This window comes from Microplitis demolitor, chromosome 9 (genome assembly GCF_026212275.2).
Source record: "Microplitis demolitor isolate Queensland-Clemson2020A chromosome 9, iyMicDemo2.1a, whole genome shotgun sequence".
Taxonomy (NCBI): Eukaryota; Metazoa; Arthropoda; class Insecta; order Hymenoptera; family Braconidae; genus Microplitis; species Microplitis demolitor.
The window spans coordinates 17,446,914-17,467,513 of NC_068553.1; the positions used below are offsets into that span (position 1 = coordinate 17,446,914).

Here is a 20,600-nt window from a genome sequence, read left to right on the forward strand (position 1 = left end):
TTATAAAAAATGAAATATTTCAGATGATATTAGAGCCATGGTAAGACGAGACCGCATTGAAAAAAGCGACAAAAAGGAGGAAAAAAAATTGCCAACCGTTGATGAAGAGGAGAAAGACTTGAATCAAGGTTTCGGTGATTGGCTAAGATCGAGTGACGGTGTGGAAATGATGAGACTTTTTGTAATTGCAAATTCACTTCTTGTTTTTGTCACAATCGGTTGGCCAAATATACAACAAGTATGGTCCATAATTAAGGATTACATAACCGGCGAGGACGAATAGTTTAAGATAATCATCTTAAAAGTATGACAATATAAATGAAAAATACTACACAGAAAAAAAAAATATTTCTTGTCCTAAAAAATTTTTTGTTTCAAATTTAAAATAAAAAAAATTCGCGGTAAGAAATTATTTTTTTTTCTGTGGATTGCAGGAAAATTTAGTCAGGATATTAAAAATAAAATGTATTTTTAAAATTGACAGATAAAAAAATTGAATTTTAATGAATGATAAAGTACCTAATGCTCGTCTAAAACTTGGACGGATATTAAGTTTACTCCTCGTTTCTTAAACAACTATCGATTTTCGAAGCACTACTTGAAGAAAACTAGCTCAACGTGAGTAATTGTGTTACTCGGCTGAATTTTCCTCAATTGCATTCTAACGTGAAAGTGAAAAAGCTTCGCAAGAGGAAATAATATCCCTAAGGCGAAATTTTTAAAATAAATATCTACTATCATAAATTTAATGACAACGTTACGGATTCTTAACATCAATTAATTTTGAAAAAGTATATATTTATTTTCCACTGACAGCATAATTTACTTTTGGCGGGAAAATATTTTTTTAAAAATTTAAATTGCAAAACAATATGACGAGTTTTCAATCAATTTTTTGATCGATTATATGAATATATAGGGAAATTTTTTGAATTCAAAAATAATTATGCTGGCTGTGGCAATTCGCGGTGTTGTTTTACTGATCGTAATTGGCTGGTACAGTAACAGCGTTTGGAAAATGATTGACGGATATTTTAAAGATAAATTTGAAAAATATTTACGTGATGAGTACAAAAGATTTCCGCAAATGAAAAAAGATGTTCAAGAAAAATTAACGGAAAAACAAATAAACGAAATTGTCGACTCTACTATAATAGACAGCAAAAATAAACCCAAAGAAAAGCCATTAATATTAAATTCAAATGTTGATGAAATTAATAAAATTAAATCAGTTAATTTGGGCAATGAAGAAAATTTCAAATCAAAAGATGAGTTACGACTGAAACCAATTAAAGAAATTAATAAGAAAAAGAAATCGAAATTTAAAAATTTACATTCTATTGATAAAATCAGAGCTGAGAATGACGAAAATGATTTTTCGGAGTTTGAAAGCGATGGTGATAAAAGAGAAATTAAATTAAAAGGTATACGAGTGGCGAGTTTATCATTTAAACCTAAAGCTGATATTGGTAGTCTTGATATTATTTCAGAAGATGAATTCTGTCCAATTAATTTAGATAATTATGATGAGGAAACGTGTGGAGAAATTAAAGTATGGCCTTAATTATTTAGTTTATTTGTAATTTTAAATTTAAATATCAATTTTAAGTTTTCATTTGTTTGAATATTATATATAGGCCTCTCCAAAAATCAGATCTATAAAAAATTTTCAAGAGGACGCTCACAAATTTTGAAAGTATCAAAAAAGATCGAAATTTGAATTTTTATTTCAAATTTTTTTCTTGCTAGTGGCAGCAATAGTTTATATTTATGAAATCATGACTACGCTGAAAATATGAGCCCAAATTTAAATATTTAAACGGCGCTCAAGAATTTTGAATGTTTCCGAGTACTGTCTTTTGAAAGTTTTCGAGCGACCCTTGAAAATTGATAATAAAGCTTCTCGATTTTTTAACCATCAATTTGCATCTCAATGAATGGAGATATAATCCGAGAAATATAAATAATAAGTTATTTACATACTTTTTTATTTTTTAATTCAATTTTTAGGTTTTTTCGCTTATTCAAAACTTACAAAATTTTAATGTTTAAGACTGTCCTGTATATTTTTGGTTATGCAAAAGTTATATTTAAGTGAAATGACAATAATTGAGTTATAAAAAAATACAAAAACTAATTCAAAGTATTAGTCACATATTATCAGTTAATATTCAAAATTCTTGAGCGCCGTTTAAATATTTAAATTTTTGGCTGAAATTTTCAGCATAGACATGATTTTACAAATATAAATTATTGCTGCCACGAGAAAGAAAAAATTTATAAGTAAAAATCCGAATTTCAATAATTTTTGATACTTTCAAAATTCGTGAGCGACCTCTTGAAAATTTTTTATCGAGCTGATTTTTGGAGAGGCTTCTTAAAACATCGTAAACCAAAAAATTTTCATAAGTCTCGAAAAAAAAAAAAATAGTCCATTTTTTTGGGCCACCCTAGTATATATGAAATAAATAAAATTTCAAAAATTAAAATAATTATTAATTACAAAAATTATAATAAATAAAATAAATTATTTTTAAGTATTATAAATTTAAAATTTATTATTTAAAACGCACTATAAAATTTTATTTCGATTGTATAATCTACGAAAGTTATATTAAAAGTTTATACCGGATTCGAAAAACACAAACTTTAAATAAATATAATATTAAAATTATGCAAACTAAAGTAGAAACTTTCAGTTAAATAATTTTATATTACAACAATTTTTTTTTTACTAAATTATTTAAATGCGAAAGTACTATTGCATAGTTTACAAACAATTTTCATTCAAATTCTTCCAAACAAATTCCGCGCGCTTTTAAAAAAATAGAAATAAAATTTTTATGAATAAAAGAAAAGTCTTTCAATTTTATAAAAATATAAATTTTTTTTTTTAAATTCAAACCAGAGAATTTATCTTAAATAAATAAATATTTTCGACAGGTGCAGTTTGTTTAAATAAAATAATTACTCACACTCCGAAAGCCCGTCACTTAATTTAAAAATATCAAATAAAAAATCAATTTAAATATTTAATTGCAATTTAAAAATTTAAACCCAGAATTTTATAAACAAAATTTATATAAAAACTTTAGTCTGGTTTTGTAGGTTAATTTAAAAATATATATGATTTAATGTAGACTATTTTAATTTTTAAATATTCAAATTAATTTACAAGTGAAGGATAATTATTTAAAACAAAAAAAATTAATTAATTGTATTTACTAACCTAGTAATTTTGTAAAATAAAGTATAATAATAAAAAATGAACTAACCTAGGATACGATGATCTGGAGCAGGATATTTATTTTAAAATGATTATTATTTTTAAATTAGAAATTTTTTTAACACCAATAAAAACACACTATTTTTTAGCGCTTGTTTATACATTTTTACACTTATATTCACAAGTTAACATACTTACATTACGAATTAACACTGACAACACACGATAAATCATCAAATGAGAGCGCGTCATTCTCCAGTATGTCGCACTCACACACACTCACAATATACATATACTACATGCTCACACATATACTTTTTAAATTTATATACACATGCAATATATATATGTTACATAAACCCATGTCTATGTGAATGTTCACAATCCACCTTTAGTTTGAATATTTCTGCACAAATTTTTCCCGGGCAGCACTGTCGCGCTTTTAAAAATCGTCATTTTTACTAAAAAAAAAAAAATCGATACTCGATTACTTGATAAATTTATAAATTTTTATATTTTATTTAGTAATCAATACTCAAATTACCCGCCAATTTTTGAATTTTTAAAAACCGTAATGTGTAAAAAAAATATTTAAAAAATCGCGGCTATAATTTAAATTTTTATTTTTTGTAATTTAATTTAAAAAAATATTCAAAAATTTATCGTTTGCTAACTAGAGTGTAAATTTAAAATTAAAATATTCTTAAAAAATGCGCGCGCTAATTTTTAAATTGTCAATAAATAAAAAAATTTAATTTATATTCTACTCACTATTTATTTATTTAAAAATTTAAAAAAGTTCCAACTGTCAGTTATATTCACACTCGAAATTTCGATGACAATCGATTAATCGATTGACATTCTTTCGAGTAATCTCAAAGTGCATCAGCGCATGTGTATACAGAGGGTATAGGTTACGTTTTTACATACATTTATATTTATATCATTTATATATATATTATATACATTTACACATAATAGTAAAATATGAGTGACTATCTAGTAATTAATTATTCATGTATTATTTAAATTTCTTAATTATCAATGATATTTATTTATTGACAAAAGATAAGTTTTAATTATTAATAATAACAATAGATATACATATATATTTAAATACATATAGATATATTTAAAAAATGGCAGATAACTGTAGCGATAGTAATAATTTTAATGGTATTCCACCTCTGCGGGAAAGTTTGGTAAGTAAATTTAAAAAAAAACTAAGTTTATTTATTTAATTAACTAATTAATTAATTTTTATACGCAGATAAATACAGCAGTTAAATTTTTGAAAAACCCGCAAGTGTCATCGAGCCCTTCGAAAAAAAAATACATATTTCTAAAAAATAAAGGTCTGACGGATGAAGAAATTAAAAAGTCATTTGAACTTGCGACAGTAGCACTTCCAATTGATAATAAAAACGAATTTACTTCGATATCTATTCCTTCCTATAATAATAATAATAATTATGTTAGTAGTAATTATTTAACGCAACCAAAGTGGATTTATATTATTAAAGAAGTTTTTAATGTTACCGCCTTTATTGGGACTACTTTTTACTGCATTTACTGGTGTTACAAGGTAATATTTTTTTTTAATTTTAAATTTTAATTCAAATTCAAATTATAAGATTTGACAAATTTTAAACTTCAATTATTCATAACTAACAATTTATTTAAGTTCAAAACTTTGAATATTTTTAAGTAACTTTTGGTGGTGGCATGGGGTCTAGATAATTTTCGAATTTCAAAATTTATAAAGCCTAAACCCATGTCACCACTGAAGACATTCATTGCCTGCAATATTTTTTTGTACATTGGAAATTCTTACGGCTACTAAAATTTATTCTAGTTCTATTGCCTATGGAAATATTAAATATGTAATTTAATTGCGAAAAAAATAATTGCAGTTCTATTGCCTAGAAAAATAATTCATGATGTTTGATTGATTGCTATTTAATTGTGAACCCAATCAAAGAAATTCCTAATTAATGTAGATGCTCCTGATTTTCCTGAGAAAATCTTGTACTTGAGGAGAAATGATCAACAAAGACCGATCACTTGATAAAAAAAAGACGATTGATCTGTAAAATATGAGAACCGCAGTAGTCTTGACAAAAGTATAACTCGCCCGGTCCATAATAAGACACTGGGTTGAATCTCATAGTCGACTTAGGGAATCACCTGATCAGCTCACTAATTTCTGATAGAAAACTGTCAAGTTTTACAGTTGCTATTGTCAAGACTACCGAGGTTCTGATATTTTTCAGACCAGCTGCGTTTTTTTTATCAAGTGATCGGTCTTGACGTTGATCATTTCTCCTCAACAAGTACAAGATTTTCTCAGCAAATAAATCAGAAGCTTGTCTACATTAATTAGGAATTTCTTTGATTGGGTTCACAATAAACTAGCAATCAATCAAACATCATGAATTATTTTTCTAGGCAATAGAACTGCAATTATTTTTTATGCAATTAAATTACATATTTAATATTTCCATAGGCAATAGAACCGTAGAATAAATTTTAGTAGCCAACTGAGCTTTTAAATGATTAATTATTTTTCTTACAATTACAGAAATTTATTGAGCCAATTTTATTTAAACGTAAGCCTCCAAAACCTGATGACAATAACGAATTAATATTGAAAGACGTCAAAGAAATGAAAGAGTCCATAGCTAACGTTGAAGAAAACGTAAGCAAACTAACGTGCAATCACACACCAGACCCAACAGTACCACAATTAATACAGGAATTGAAACAAGACTTAGCTAGTTTAAAAGGTTTACTATTATCCCGCAAACAATTCCCAAGTGCGCCGCCTTCGATTCCAACTTGGCAGCTGGACGACGCCTCCAATCAGAACCGCGAAAAAACTACAGAAGACGATGCCGCGAGTGGCAGCAGCGCTAATAATTCTGACAGTTCGCTAGAAATGATACGAGAAGATCCAAAATAAATTTTTTTTATTATCATATATATATATATATATATATATATACTTATTGATAAATTAATGGACAATAGTTATATTGATCACCAAAAAATGAACCCGACCCAAATTATACGATGCAATAAAATACTGAATTTTTTTTTATACTTTTAATAACATTATTTAATTTTTTTTTTTTATTTAAAACAAACTTTTAGTTTTGTAGTAAGTTAAATTTAAAAATTCAAATTTGCGCGGGAATTGTAGATAATAAAAATTGTGGTTTTTTATGTTAAATAAAAAATAATTCTTATAATTATCATTTATTAAGAGTCTATAATTAACACACCTTCAACAAGATTTCTACAAACTAGTAACTATTATTATTATTACATTAATTATAATTATCATTATCATTAAATAATTAATTAATTAATTAATTAATAATCGCTATTATTTATAACAGAGACATAACATTCCGATTAATATTACATTTAACCATTTTTTCATATCATACTGCAACTGTAAATAATATAATTATTATTTTCACAAAAAAAATCATTGAAATAAGTCTACATTTAAATTTACATTGAACCAAATTATACCAAGTTAATAATTACAAAAGGACATATTTTTTTTTTTTATTGCAAATTATTTTGGATTTATTTTAAACTCCATTAAAAAAAAAAATTTTTAATCCGGGAACAGAATTTAAATCACGCGCCCTTATTTTCAAAATTTTTTTTTTTAATTTTAGATTTTAAATAAATTTGAACAATTGGCAAAAAAATTTACGCGCTTTTGAAATTGGCGCCGTAATATATGCGTGTAAAAAAAAAACTCGTTTTAAAAAAAATTCAAAAAAAGTTCGATAAGTGGAATTTTTGAATTTGAAGTAGATTAGATTTTTTGTAATTTTGATAGTAAAAAAAAATTTTGGATTTTATAAGAGCGATTTTTGATGATCCTGAAGTTATTTAAAGTTACCAGGCAATCAAAAATTTTTGGATTTTTTTTTTTCACCGAATAAATTACAAAAAAAGAAAACTAAAAAAATGCACACGTAGAAAATTTAAAAAACTCCAAGTGGATTTTTTTTAATATTTTTTTTTCAATAGTTTGACATTTTTCAAAAATCCAAAAATTACCAGACGTCTGCTAACTTCCATATCATGTTATCCGACGTCTTATAATTTTTGGATTTTTTTTAAAGCGATAAATTATATAAAAAAAAAATATTTGAAAAAAATGCACTTGTAGTTTTTTAAATTTTCTACATATGCATATTTTTAGATTTTTTTTTTTTTAATTAATTAATAGAAAAAAAAATTCAAAAATTGTTAATTGTCTACTAACTTCAAATCATGACTTTTGAATAAAAAAAATAAATTTCAAAATCATTTTTACCTTAATTTCGAAAAAATTTCTATTGGAAACTAATGGCTCTAATAAAAAAAATCAAAATTTGAGGTTTTCAAAATTACAAATTACAAAAAAGTTTTCCTCCGTCTACTCAAATTCAAAACTTCCACACCGAATTAATTTTCACATAATAGTATAACATTTATCGACGTACAATTGCGTGGAAAAAGCAAATCGACAATGAAAATAATTCCACACTATCTTTTTTTTTCTTATTTTTTTTTTCTTTTAAATATTATTTAAGCCAAATACTTAATAATCAAATTTATTTTTACTCGTTTACATAATTAATCAACCACATATATAATACATGGATTATTGATCTTTGGCTAATGCATAATTTCGGAAGTGCTTTACATTATTTACAAATTCAATGAAAAGTAATTAAATTCTGTATTAATGAAAAAAAAATAATAATAATAAATAAAACTAATAAATAAAAAAAATTTCCGTCCAAAACTAAATTAAATTTTTAAATTTTAACTTCAATTAAATTGTCAATATGTTGCATTAAATGAATTATATTTGTAACAAATACTAGATTAATTACTTGTTGTGTAATGAGGGCACACATACGTAGTGTATTCGTACATATATGACAGTAATTTTTTTTAAATTTCTATGTATTTGTGTGTTGTCAGTATAATTATTATTATTATTTATTAATTTGTTATCATTATCATTATTATTATTATTATAATTATTATTATAATTAATTAAACTATTTCAGCAAATCAATCGAGCATAATAAAAACACTAGACTGCTACCAGCCACCACCCCCACTATGGGGTAAATGTAAATTTCTTGACAAAACTGAGCGCACGTCTTGAGTAAAACGAAGTGCATCTAATACAGGTAATAAACTTAATAATGCTGTATCACCAGCATCACTGAACCATGATTTTATTGGTATTGCATTATCTGTAATCAATAAATTTTTTTTATATTATTAAATTATCTGTAAGTGAGCAGTAATGTGTGCTAAGTCTGGTTATAAGCAATCGTGTGCTATAGATTTTATTAATAATTTTCTGTTCGATAAATATCGATTGTAAATCACAAGACTGTTAAAAAAAATTTTATAATAGATAAATGTTCAGTGAACGGTAGCTGGTATTTATAAATAGTTATGGGGAAATTGCGGTGTGAAAATTTTATGTAATTAATGATAATTGATAAAATTGAAACTCGAAGAAAATCTGGAAAACTCGTCTAAGGGTCAGCTTCGAAATCCAGCTGTTTTCAAGCTCAGGTCTCTCCCTAAAATATCACTGGACACAAAAAGTTTACACGCATACACATATACACACACGCATACGACCGGAAGTCCATTCAGTAAGTAATTTTCTAGGAGTTCAAAATGCCGAGATCTAATGAAAACTCGATTTTCAAAAATCGAAACAATTTCCCTTTTTTTTTTTAATTTTTATAGCGGGAAGTTTGAAAATTTGAAAACGGAGTGCAAAGAAATTGCAGATTCTCATTTATTTTCATGGTGTAATTTTCCATAATTCCCATGATTAAATTTCCTTAAAATTTCTCAAAATTTTCTTAATTTTCTATTCGAAAAAATTAATCAATTTAAAAGCGGCAACTTTTCTTTTTTTTTTAATTTTAAATTTTTATAGCGGGAAATTTAAAAATTTGAAAACGGAGTACAGAGAAATTGCAGATTCTCATTTATTTTCATGGTGTAATTTTCCATAATCATGATTAAATTTCCTTAAAATTTCTCTGAATTTTCCTAATTATCTATTCGAATAAATTTAAACGCGGGAAAAAAATATTTAAATTCAAAATTAAATAAAACACAAAGTGAAATTAATAAAATACGAGTGTGTTTTAAAGATGGCAAAAAAAATATATATAAAATGTATGTAGCTTGGAACCAGACTGGTATATTTATTTCTTACGTGGATAAGCTCGGTAAGCACCAGGACTGTTGTCAAGTATAAAAACTGACGTTAAATCGGAACAAATAGCTGCTAAGTCCTTAGTATATGATCCCATTTCAGGAGTACAGTGTTGTCTGTAATATCTACGTCTAAGTATGCCACGATTGTTGTCCAATTTGTCAGCAACTGCAGCTCCATAAATTTCCATTGATGCTGTGAATACAACCAACTCGTACCTGTTTAATAAAATCATTTTATTATTAACATTTTCATATATTTAAGTTATTATATACTCAATACTTTTACTTTCAATAATCAATAAAATTTTAAAATAATTGATGTTCTATAGACGTTCAATTAATCAATTATTTAAATGTATTAAAAATTACCATAAAATATATAATTGTTCGTTTACTTACCACTGACTTACAATATCCAAAAAAAAATCAACATGAGGTCTTTTGTGGACGAAAAATCTCACTGGGTGTCGATCAATTGTCACCTTCAGTACAAAATCCGGTGGAGTTCCTGGTCTGACTGTCGGTCTTGCTACTCCATCATGATGTGAATGTATTAATGTTTCGTCTAAGTCTAACACTAGTACTTTTCTCTTCACTATACCTGAAAAAAATAAATAAAACATCTTTTTAATGTTTACTTCATTCTTCAGACTTAAATTATTTTTTCCCAGTGCAGATCGATATTTTTTTAATTTAAAAAAAAAAGTTCATACAGGGTGAAGTAATCAGTCTCCAGCTCATATTTATTTTTTAAAAAAATTTATTAAATTTTTGGTTTGTTAATTGATGTAAAAAATAGTTAATTATAAACATATGCTACTGGGATATACTAATATATCAATACAAGTATTAACAATAGATAAAAAAAAATTAACATACTTAATCGATGTTTTGACAGTGGTGATAGTGGAAAAATTTCATATTTAACCGGTTGCATCTGTGAAATCTAAAAAAAAAAATACAATTATTTATAATCAATTAATTTATTAATTAATATTATTGTTAATTAATTATTAATTAACAATAATTATGGACAAAGAACTTTGGATAATGAAAGTAGCAGACGTCAGACAATTTTGAAATTTTTATAAAAAAAAAAAATTCGAAATTTAAAAGATTTTTTATTTTGAATTTTTAAAAATTTTCTTCTATAAGTATTTTAGTTGTTCGTTAACAAGAAATAAATTTTTGTCTGCTACTTTTATTATCAATAACTTTGACCATCAGGGTAATTTGGACCTCTTTCTACTTGGATTTTTTTTATCATAAAATCTTGATCAATCTCGAGATCTTTTAGATTTCATAAATGAAATTATTTTAAATCAAAATATGTAACCCAGAATAAAAAAAGGCCAAGTTATCAAAGTTGGCTGCGATAATTTATTCAGAATTTACTGAAAGTATAAACATTTATTAAAATTTATCACATTAGATCTATAAATAAGTAAACATTCATATACTTTCAATACATTGTTGAAAAAAATATACACAGATTTATGAGTAAATATGAGTAGTGCATATTAATAAGTTATGAAGTAATGAAATATATTTTTTGTATAAAAATAGATGAGTGTAATAAGTAAATAATGACCCTGGAGTTAGCAGGCAATTAAAAATTTTTTAATTTTATTTTTTTATTTAATTTAAAAAGTATGCACACCCAAGTAGCAGACTTGGCTTTATGACATCAATTAGATATCAGTTTTGCGGCTGTTTTTTTGACCCATTAGGACACCAAAATGTTGACAAAATCAGAAATTTTATTCTAAAGTTGACAGCTAATTAATAATTTAAAAAAAAATATGCACACCCAAGTACTAGACTTGGTTTCGTGACATCAATAAGATATTAATTTGCGGCTGTTTTTTGACCCATTAGGACACCAAAATGTTGACAAAATCAGAAATTTTATTCTAAAGTTGACAGCTAATTAATAATTTAAAAAAAAATATGCACACCCAAGTACTAGACTTGGTTTCGTGACATCAATAAGATATTAATTTGCGGCTGTTTTTTGACCCATTAGGACACCAAAATGTTGACAAAATCAGAAATTTTATTCTAAAGTTGACAGCTAATTAATAATTTAAAAAATAAATATGCACACCCAAGTACTAGGCTTGGTTTCGTGACATCAATAAGATATCAGTTTTGCGGCTGTTTTTTGACCCATTAATAAATCATTAAAATGTTGACAAAATCCAAAATATGATCTTGAAGTTAGCAGCCAATTAGCAGTTTACAGATTTTTTTTTTTACTCATTAAAAAGAAAACCAAAAACATGCACACCCAATTAAGTGATTTTGTGATGATACGGGTAGCCATCTAATAACTTTTTGATTTTTGAAAAACGATAAATTATTCAAAAAAAAAAATATTTTGAAATATTGCACTTGTAGTTTTTTTTATTTCCTACATGTGCATTTTTTTTTTTTTTTTTTTTTTTAAATTAACTTGTTAAAAAAAACAATAAAAAATTCGTAATTGTCTGCCAACTTCAGGATCATATTTTGTGACATCCAAAAGATATCAATTTTGATGTTACTTTTTACTCCGTCAACTACCAAAACGTTGACAAAACCAAAAAACGTCAAAAAAAAAAAAAAACTTGACACGTGACGTCAAAAATCTGTCATCAGATGACTTTTTTCCCAGAAAAAAAAAAAAACACAAATGACTCCTGGACCAATATCCTAACATAAAAAAACTAAGGTCAAAAAAAATTCTCAGCAACCTGGGGCCTGAATAAAAAACTGAAATTTAAAAATTTAAAAAAATTTATCGCATTTAAAATTGAAAAGTTACCAGACTGCTAACTTCAGTACCACAAATAAATAAATAAATAAATAAAAGAGGTGCAATGCACCAACTTACGGCTCTAACCTGCTTCTTTAGAAGAAAGCAGATGCAGGTCCACACACGTGAAGCCATTAGAAGGAAAGCCCTCATCCCCGTTTGCAATTGTTTCAGCATTTCTATTACTCATATAACCGGTTAAAACTCTTTGGTTGTACACACGGTAATTAAATGCATACAACCTTATTTTATTAAGGACAATATTTATAAATATATATATGTATATATTTTATTTAAAATAGTTTTACCATGACACATCCACCAATAAGACACTAAAATACCCTAATACAAGTTGTATATTTGTACAAGTAAACAAACTCGGTATTATATCATCCTGCATTTGTGAGTTATCATATTTTTTAGCTAATTTCAAATTCTTTTTTAATAACTATCAAATTAATGATAAAAGTCATCAGGTATTTTAGTTAACTCATTTAATTTGTACGCGGATCCACTAATAATTTGTCGGGATCAAAATCACTAAATCTTAAACTTACACGGACATTGTCTTTTATTTAACAGGGACACGATTATTATATTTATGTATATATGTGTATTTTATACGCGAATATATGTTATGCTGATGATGAAAAATGTTGTAATCAAGTTTATTGTCTTGGTTCTGTGGTTTTTCTAAGGTCAATATGGCGGGTTGTGGCGCGAAATTTGAATTTTGAAAATTTGACATTTGGGTGACAGACGAAATGTCAATGATTTTTTTTTAAATTTGAAGTGATTTTGAATTAATTTAAAAAAAAAAAAATGGACATGTAGAAAATTAAAAAAACTATGGGTGCAATTTTTTAAAATATTTTTTTTTTTGTAATTTATGGGTTTTAATGAATTTCAAAAATTACTAGACTAATCTCAGTATAATTTTATGAACGGAGTCAGCAGACAATTAACAATTTTTTTTTGACAGTAATTAAAAAAAAAAAAAAAAAAAAAATGCATGTGTAGAAAATAAAAAAAACTATGGGTGTAATTTTTTAAAATATTTTTTTTTGTAATTTATGGGTTTTAATAAATTTAAAAAATTACTAGACTTATTTCAGTATCATAATTTTAATCTAATAATTTTAAAATTTTTGAAAAATGATAAATTATAAAAAAAAAACACATTTAAAAAATTGCACTTGTAGCTTTTTGAATTTTCTACATGTGCATATTTTTCTTTTTTTTTTTTCGCAATTGATTTGTTGAAAAAAAAAAATTCAAAAACTGTTAATTGTCTGCTAGCTTCAGGATTATTAATTTTTCGATTTTTTTTTTCAGAATTTTATGAAAGAAACAAAAATAAAAATTGAGCGAAGACTCATGACACAGATTCCGATTATAGAGACGATCAATAACCTAGATCCCGATGACACAGACTGATCTTCTTACTTATCAACCGCAAGTCTAAAAAAATTATCAGTTTCTCAGAAACTTGATGACAATTTATTGCCGCCAAGTTTATTTAAATGTGTCACAAAGTCACACATTTAAATAAAAGGAAAAATGTAAGAACTATTAATAATAATAATAATAATAATAATAATAATAATAATAATAATAATAATAACAATAATAATATTTAATTTATTAATTTTAACAATTATTAATTTTTTTGAGTTACGAGGTTGATATATGAAAATACGAATTTAAATGTAAAATATATATCCTATATACTTAATAATAATTTATTTACAATGAGAGAACTAGTATTATTATTATAAATTATGACGATAAAAAAAATAATTTTTTGAGCAGCATAAATGTATAAAATCAATCCCAGTATTTTATTTTTCCATCCCAACCGGCAGCGGCGAGGCGGAATGGCTCATGAGGATGCCATAGTGTAGCCATCGCTAATCATTCGTTAAATAAATCATTTGTTAAAAATAACAAAATTGATTCTGTTCTAATAAAATTTAGTTGTCCTAAAAATAAATTATAGTTTAACAGAATTTAACAAAACCAATTTAATTGTTCGCAGAGAAATTATTTCTCAGTGTACGTATTTTTATTTACCACCCTCCTAACAAAAAAATCAATAATTCTTTATCAGTTCTCTTACGAGGGCGCTTATCCACACTACTATTTACTTCAGTCTCTGTTATGCTTTTTGTAATTTATCAGAGGCCACAATTTTTTTTTATTAACTAATTAATAGAACTAATAATAAATTAATAAATAAATGTAAGTACAATTGTCTATTTTTTAAATTTAAATGTCACTAAAATAGAATTAATTATAAAAATACAAATTTTATTAAATAATTTCTAGATTTTACCGAATATTAAAATGGAAAGTGGACTAGGATATTCATATCATCTGCCTTCAGGGGGATGGAGTTCGAAAATTCGTAACACGTTGACACAATTCAGCGATTTGTTTAGTGAATTTAATAAATATATTGCACCTGCCTATCATCATGATCGATGTGAAAGGTAATTAATTAGCTGATTGATTAATTATTGTAGTACTTATTTGTTTATTATTGCAGATCAGTACCAATGCGCCTTTACTCGATGCACAAACGCGAGTTCGTTATGGTGTTTGTTGCATTTTTCGCGTGTTTTGGTCTCGCAGTTTTTATAGGACTCGCTGGGCCACCGATAACTTCGACAGTCGAAGAAAAAGCTAAGCTAAATGCCACAGATATGGCCACTGGGCCATTTATTATGAAAACTCCAGCTCTGTCAACTTATAGCCAGCAGTTGTGGGTCATTGCCAAGTTCTCGACGTCAAATACTGATGGTTTGAATTTTTTTTTTATTTATAATTTTTTATGATACCAGCATTGGAACTTTAAGTTCCAGTGTCAGCCAGGTGAAACAAGCGAGTTTCAGTCCAAAGCAAATTAATATCAGCAGACGCGTAAATTCTCAATGCCGTCAGCGGCGGAAACAAACTTGTTTCAGCTGAGGAATAAACAAATAATGTCTCTGCCCGGTGACTGAACGCCTCAGCAATTTAAACTCTGATACTTGTAATTTGTTTATTAGTCATTTCAGAGCATTAATTTTATTTACGTAAATGACAGTTCTGACTGTAATTAAGTTTTATAAAAATTAGTGTCAATAATAACTAGTATTTATAGTTTCTGCTTAATTATAAATTTAAAATGACAATTTACGCTTACGCTGATAGTTGATTGCACCATTGCTAGAAAATTAACTTGTTTCTGACTGGCTGCTGACACTGAAACTTTAAGTTCCAATGCAGGTGATCATGAAAAATATCGGGCATGTTCAGAAAAACACTCTGGAGATTGATAAATATTTATCCAGGCGATTAGTAAGTGGAAACTCACGTGGTTTAATTAAAACCAGAGGAACGAAAGAGTACCTAACACCTCATTTACCTTCTCCGTAAAATTAATCAACGCATTGAGGCAGTCGATTTGTTCCCTGGTTCAACCAGATAATATTTGTCAGCGCAGAAGCTGCATCTTTATCTTCCAGAGTTTATTTCTGAACATCCCTAGTGTGTAACTCTGAATGAAACACGATTTCAGACCGGGTGATGTCAGCCTTCACTCGCAGTCTGAAATCCTTTTGTTTCATCCCTTGTCGCACGATATACTATTTATTAATGCTTGAAGTTAGAGACAATTGACTGATTGATTGGTTTCTAGATGAGAGATATGACAAGAGTTTTCAAGTCAGTGTTAAAATAGACGGAATAAATGAAGATGACAAGTTGGTTTCGGTGCTGGAAAGTGAAACTGCACATCGCAATAGGACGAGACATTTAAAATGTGAGAGACAAGTGTGCGAAGAATTAATTGTCGCACATTTGGGATCTCTTGATTATACGCATTATATATTAACAGTAAGATTTTATGGCCTCGAGGGCTTCCATCAGCGGTATTCAATACGAGACTTGAGTTTTTATGTACGTAATAAATTTTTCTTTGCTTGTAATTAAGAAATTTATTTGAATTTTAATTTTTTGGTCTGGAACTGGTACAAGAAATTTTTTATTCATAAATTAATATCTCGTAATTTTATAAATTAAAAAAAATTATTATTTAAAACAGTTCAAAAATTACAACCCAGCGTTCACGCAAATTGAAATATGGTTCAGATTAATATTTCTACTCGCCACTTTTATAATCACGGTAACTACTAATCAATCAATTAATTAATCAATTGATTAACTAATTAGTCAATAATTAAAATTAAAATACTCTAGTGTTGGTTTGGCCACTCACTGAAAAAATACCCAATGAACGATTGGTCAATTGAACAAAAATGGGTGTCAGTATTACTTCCACTACTTATTCTTTACAATAGTAAGTCCATAAAAAACAAATTAATAAGTAAACTTATTTTTAATCACCAGTAATTAATTAAATATTAATTACAGACCCATTTTTTCCAATGATATTTCTTATAAATTCATGGGTACCAGGAATGCTGGACGCAGTCATGCAGACAACTTTCCTCTGTGCGATTTTAATGTTCTGGCTCTGTGTTTATCACGGCCTGAGACAAGTAATCACTCATCAAACTCATTAATTAATCACTTAATTAATTAATAATGGCATATTTACAGCTCTGCTATTAGCGGCTCTACCAAAAATGAAACTCTATTACTATTTAGTAGACTTTTTTATTGAGAGAATTTTAAATATGGCGGATATTTTATTGAAGAGAAATTTTTTACGTAAACTTTGTGACAGACTTTGACAGGTGAAGACTTTGACTCTATAGATTCTTATATGGGTTCCTATGGAATTGACACCATGTAAAATCCATATAGGAATCCAGCCTAGATTTCTATGTGGGTTCCCATGGTGTTTTTGGATAGATTCTCATATAAAAAATTCTGATATAGATTCTTATATGGGCTTCTATGGGAATTTACACCATGCGAAATCCATATGGGAATCTAGTATGGATTTCCACGTGGATTTCTACCTCGATTTCTCATAGGAATCTGCATCATGTCAAAAAGGGAATCCAGATACTCACAGTTTCTTATGTGGATTTCCCATATGGGAATCCAGATACCCATGGATTCTTATATAAATCCATACTTTCCTATATGATGAATACCTATTGATTTCCATGTAATCCCATGGATTTTGATAGGGCAGAATTTTATTTTTCATAAAGCCGCTTATAGCAGAGTCTTAAATACGCGATAATAATAAATTATAATAAAATTTAGAATGACAGAAGACTATTAACATTTTATTTACCAAAATTGTTGGTAATCGGATCACTATGGTGTTCATCACTTACTTTGGCCACGTGGTTAAGATGGACAGAGCTTGAAGATCCGACTTATGATTACGCACTCGATACATCAAATTATTATGTAATTTTTAATTATATATTTTTATAATACTTAACTTTAATTAGTTAACTAATTAAGTAATTAATTGATTAATTAATTTTTTTTAGGGATTTAAAGTCTTCTTTTTTACTGTTGGATTTATTTATATTGCGTACTTATTATTATTGATGTTGAAAGCCTACAGTGAATTGCGCGCAATGCCATATTTTGGTAAGTTAATTAATTAATTAATTAATTAGTTATTTAATTAATTAATATACTTGTTATTTTATTTTTTTTAAGATCTAAGATTAAGATTTCTGACATTACTGGCAGTGATAGTAGCAGCGGTATGTGGAATAGTGACATCAAGACATTTTGGTGCTGGAGTACTAGAAGATAGTTTTGCGTCGCGTTTATCAACTTATTACCGTACAAGTGCACAATTTATGGCACTTTATGGTTTATTGAATTTTTATTTATATACTATGGCTTACGTCTATTCACCAGGTTTACAACAAATTTACGGCCAGCGTAATTATTTATACTATCGATTATATCAAATTTATCGTATCACTCTAAAAGGACTCAAGAGAGACATCAGTTGCAATATTTTTTTGTACATTGGAAATTCTTACGGCTACTAAAATTTATTCTAGTTCTATTGCCTATGTAAATATTAAATATGTAATTTAATTGCGAAAAAAATAATTGCAGTTCTATTGCCTAGAAAAATAATTCATGATGTTTGATTGATTGCTATTTAATTGTGAACCCAATCAAAGAAATTCCTAATTAATGTAGATGCTCCTGATTTTCCTGAGAAAATCTTGTACTTGAGGAGAAATAATCAACAAAGACCGATCACTTGATAAAAAAAAAGACGATTGATCTGTAAAATATGAGAACCGCGGTAGTCTTGACAAAAGTATAACTCGCCCGGTCCATAATAAGACACTGGGTTGAATCTCATAGTCGACTTAGGGAATCACCTGATCAGCTCCCTAATTTCTGATAGAAAACTCTGTCAAGTTTTACAGTTGCTATTGTCAAGACTACCGAGGTTCTGATATTTTTCAGACCAGCTGCGTTTTTTTTTATCAAGTGATCGGTCTTTAACGTTGATCATTTCTCCTCAACAAGTACAAGATTTTCTCAGCAAATAAATCAGAAGCTTGTCTACATTAATTAGGAATTTCTTTGATTGGGTTCACAATTAACTAGCAATCAATCAAACATCATGAATTATTTTTCTAAGCAATAGAACTGCAATTATTTTTCATGCAATTAAATTACATCTTTAATATTTCCATAGGCAATAGAACCGTAAAATAAATTTTAGTAGCCAACTGTCTTCTCAAATATGAGTCCTTTTAAAATCAGTGACGCCATTTTAAATTAATTATTCATATTAACTAATTAATTAATTATTTGATTATTAGATTCTTCGATTACAAAAGATAATCCCACATTTTCAATGATAAATGACTCTGACGAAGATGTTCTTTATGGTTCCGACGAAGACAGCAGAAGACCACTGACACGTGCGACGAGAAATACCGACGATAGTGATTAAAATAAATAACTAATTAGTTCAAAAATTTACACACAATTATCAGTCACTAAATGACTATAAATATATATGATAATTGATAATAATAATAATCGTTATTTGAATATCATCATTAATTTTTATAAAATTTTTTTTGACACGAGCAAATTGATAAAAATTTTAAAGTTCAATTTTTTTTATCAATTTGCCAGTATAGAAAAATTAAATTGTAAAAAAGACAATATTATAAGCGAATAATAAATCGCAACTTAAAATATAATTTTTATTTACACTTAAAATAAATTAATAGACTTTGAACAAAAAGTTTTGTAAAAAAATTAAAATTCAAAACTGAAAATATTTTTATGTAAATATTTAATCTTATATTGTTATATTTATTCAATATATTGACGTTTGATAATTATAAATATATATAAATATATAAAATAACATTACAATTGTTTTTAATAATGTAACATAAATTATTCATTTCAAAATTCCCGCGAAAATTTAAATCGTTATAATTGGGCTTGCACGCAAGGTTCCCAATTACGTTCACCCAAATTGTCTTATAGCTAAAATTACTATGAGCGGTAGTGTTATGTCCTCAACAGCCTCAGGTGCCTCCACCTGTTGATTAATTAGTAAACTTGAGATATATAAGAAGCGCGCATTTGAATTCCATTTGAAATTATATATTAATTTCTTACAACACTTATTGCGTCTTAACAATATTGAGTCAATAATTTAAATGATAAATCGTCGTGGCACATACTCATTAAATTATATATTTTTATTATAAGAAAGTTTAAATAAATAGATAGATAAACCTTTATTTTGTATTCAGAGAAATATAAATACAGGTTGAGTGGTCTTGGAACGTTTCCTGTCATCCGATACTTAAAACCTAAACAAAACATACGCATAAAAATCATGAATAGGTCCTTGTTCTAAAGTTAACCGTCAATATGGTTATAAACAAATACATATTCTATCAACAAGTAAGAAAAGAAAATATATAATTAATAAATGTTACTTACTAATGAAAACCATGTCTCACCAGAATTTAACTATTACTGTTAATATTAAATAAAGAGTGACGCGTATAATAAATAAATTAAAGAAAATATAGAAATATAGCATTATATTAATTATAATAATGTTTCACAATAAATAGTAATGTCAATCGTACTAAATAATTAAATATAGAATAATTATGGAGGAATACACCTCTGATAGCCTAGAATATTTAACTGGAAGATTGTATCTAAGTACATATAAATAGAATAAGTAATAAGAAGTTGTAGAATGGATAAAGTGAAGAACGTATATGTGTAAGCTTATATCCCAAATTTGAATTAGTAGAAAGTATAAATGTATAAGTATAATATTTAGTAAAGGACATAGATATATAAGAATAT

General features: G+C 26.8%; 5 protein-coding genes across 8 annotated transcripts in view; 3 read left to right on the forward strand and 2 right to left on the reverse strand.

Annotated features, from left to right (window-relative positions):
* Positions 1–3,464, reverse strand: part of LOC103575100 (tyrosine-protein phosphatase non-receptor type 13) — a 36,895-nt gene extending 33,431 nt beyond the window's left edge. Inside the window, exon 1 of the mRNA XM_008554734.2 lies at positions 3,276–3,464. The gene's annotated coding sequence lies outside the window, so the exon portion shown is untranslated. The remainder of the gene's footprint in view (positions 1–3,275) is intronic.
* LOC103575104 (uncharacterized) lies at positions 491–1,665 on the forward strand. The gene has a single exon (XM_053741827.1). The coding sequence runs from the start codon at positions 947–949 to the stop codon at positions 1,562–1,564; it is 618 nt and encodes a 205-aa protein (XP_053597802.1). The 5' UTR covers positions 491–946; the 3' UTR covers positions 1,565–1,665.
* Positions 3,465–4,106: 642 nt separating the features above from the next.
* Positions 4,107–6,433, forward strand: LOC103575090 (peroxisomal membrane protein PEX14). Its single transcript, XM_008554716.2, has 3 exons — positions 4,107–4,428; positions 4,497–4,811; positions 5,808–6,433. The coding sequence occupies exons 1-3, from the start codon at positions 4,366–4,368 to the stop codon at positions 6,186–6,188; spliced, it is 759 nt and encodes a 252-aa protein (XP_008552938.1). The 5' UTR covers positions 4,107–4,365; the 3' UTR covers positions 6,189–6,433.
* A 1,055-nt stretch (positions 6,434–7,488) lies between these two features.
* LOC103575089 (CTD nuclear envelope phosphatase 1 homolog) lies at positions 7,489–12,922 on the reverse strand. Of its 3 annotated transcripts, none has more exons than XM_053741829.1 (6): positions 12,605–12,922; positions 12,384–12,475; positions 10,379–10,445; positions 9,899–10,100; positions 9,498–9,715; positions 7,489–8,505 (listed from the first exon to the last, which is right to left on the reverse strand). In XM_053741829.1, exons 1-6 carry the CDS (start codon positions 12,612–12,614, stop codon positions 8,348–8,350), a joined length of 747 nt encoding a protein of 248 aa, XP_053597804.1. In that variant the 5' UTR covers positions 12,615–12,922; the 3' UTR covers positions 7,489–8,347. The 3 variants fall into 3 exon arrangements, with proteins under 3 accessions (XP_053597804.1, XP_053597803.1, XP_008552937.2); XM_053741828.1 differs by having other exon boundaries at positions 12,375–12,475; positions 12,605–12,921; XM_008554715.3 differs by having other exon boundaries at positions 12,375–12,921.
* A 715-nt stretch (positions 12,923–13,637) lies between these two features.
* On the forward strand, positions 13,638–19,221 carry LOC103575088 (transmembrane protein 181). 2 transcript variants are annotated; one of them, XM_008554714.2, is made up of 11 exons: positions 13,638–13,858; positions 14,625–14,788; positions 14,845–15,098; positions 15,979–16,238; positions 16,384–16,464; positions 16,539–16,638; positions 16,713–16,840; positions 17,520–17,669; positions 17,756–17,858; positions 17,931–18,161; positions 19,070–19,221. In XM_008554714.2, exons 1-11 carry the CDS (start codon positions 13,820–13,822, stop codon positions 19,201–19,203), a joined length of 1,644 nt encoding a protein of 547 aa, XP_008552936.1. In that variant the 5' UTR covers positions 13,638–13,819; the 3' UTR covers positions 19,204–19,221. The 2 variants fall into 2 exon arrangements, with proteins under 2 accessions (XP_008552936.1, XP_053597805.1); XM_053741830.1 differs by lacking the exon at positions 13,638–13,858 and adding an exon at positions 14,469–14,537.
* Positions 19,222–20,600: the final 1,379 nt, after the last annotated feature.

Coding starts and splice junctions, on each gene's coding strand:
- LOC103575104 (XM_053741827.1), top strand. CDS start 947: ATGCTGGCTGTGGCAATTCGCGGTGTTGTTTTACTGATCGTAATTGGC.
- LOC103575090 (XM_008554716.2), top strand. CDS start 4,366: ATGGCAGATAACTGTAGCGATAGTAATAATTTTAATGGTATTCCACCT. Junction 4,429..4,496: donor CACCTCTGCGGGAAAGTTTG/GTAAGTAAATTT, acceptor TTTTATACGCAG/ATAAATACAGCAGTTAAATT. Junction 4,812..5,807: donor GCATTTACTGGTGTTACAAG/GTAATATTTTTT, acceptor TTACAATTACAG/AAATTTATTGAGCCAATTTT.
- LOC103575089 (XM_053741828.1), bottom strand. Junction 9,716..9,898: donor TTGGATATTGTAAGTCAGTG/GTAAGTAAACGA, acceptor TTTATTAAACAG/GTACGAGTTGGTTGTATTCA. Junction 8,506..9,497: donor TGCTTACCGAGCTTATCCAC/GTAAGAAATAAA, acceptor TATTGATTACAG/ATAATGCAATACCAATAAAA.
- LOC103575088 (XM_008554714.2), top strand. CDS start 13,820: ATGTGTCACAAAGTCACACATTTAAATAAAAGGAAAAAT. Junction 14,789..14,844: donor CATCATGATCGATGTGAAAG/GTAATTAATTAG, acceptor TTATTATTGCAG/ATCAGTACCAATGCGCCTTT. Junction 16,841..17,519: donor TTTATCACGGCCTGAGACAA/GTAATCACTCAT, acceptor AATAAAATTTAG/AATGACAGAAGACTATTAAC.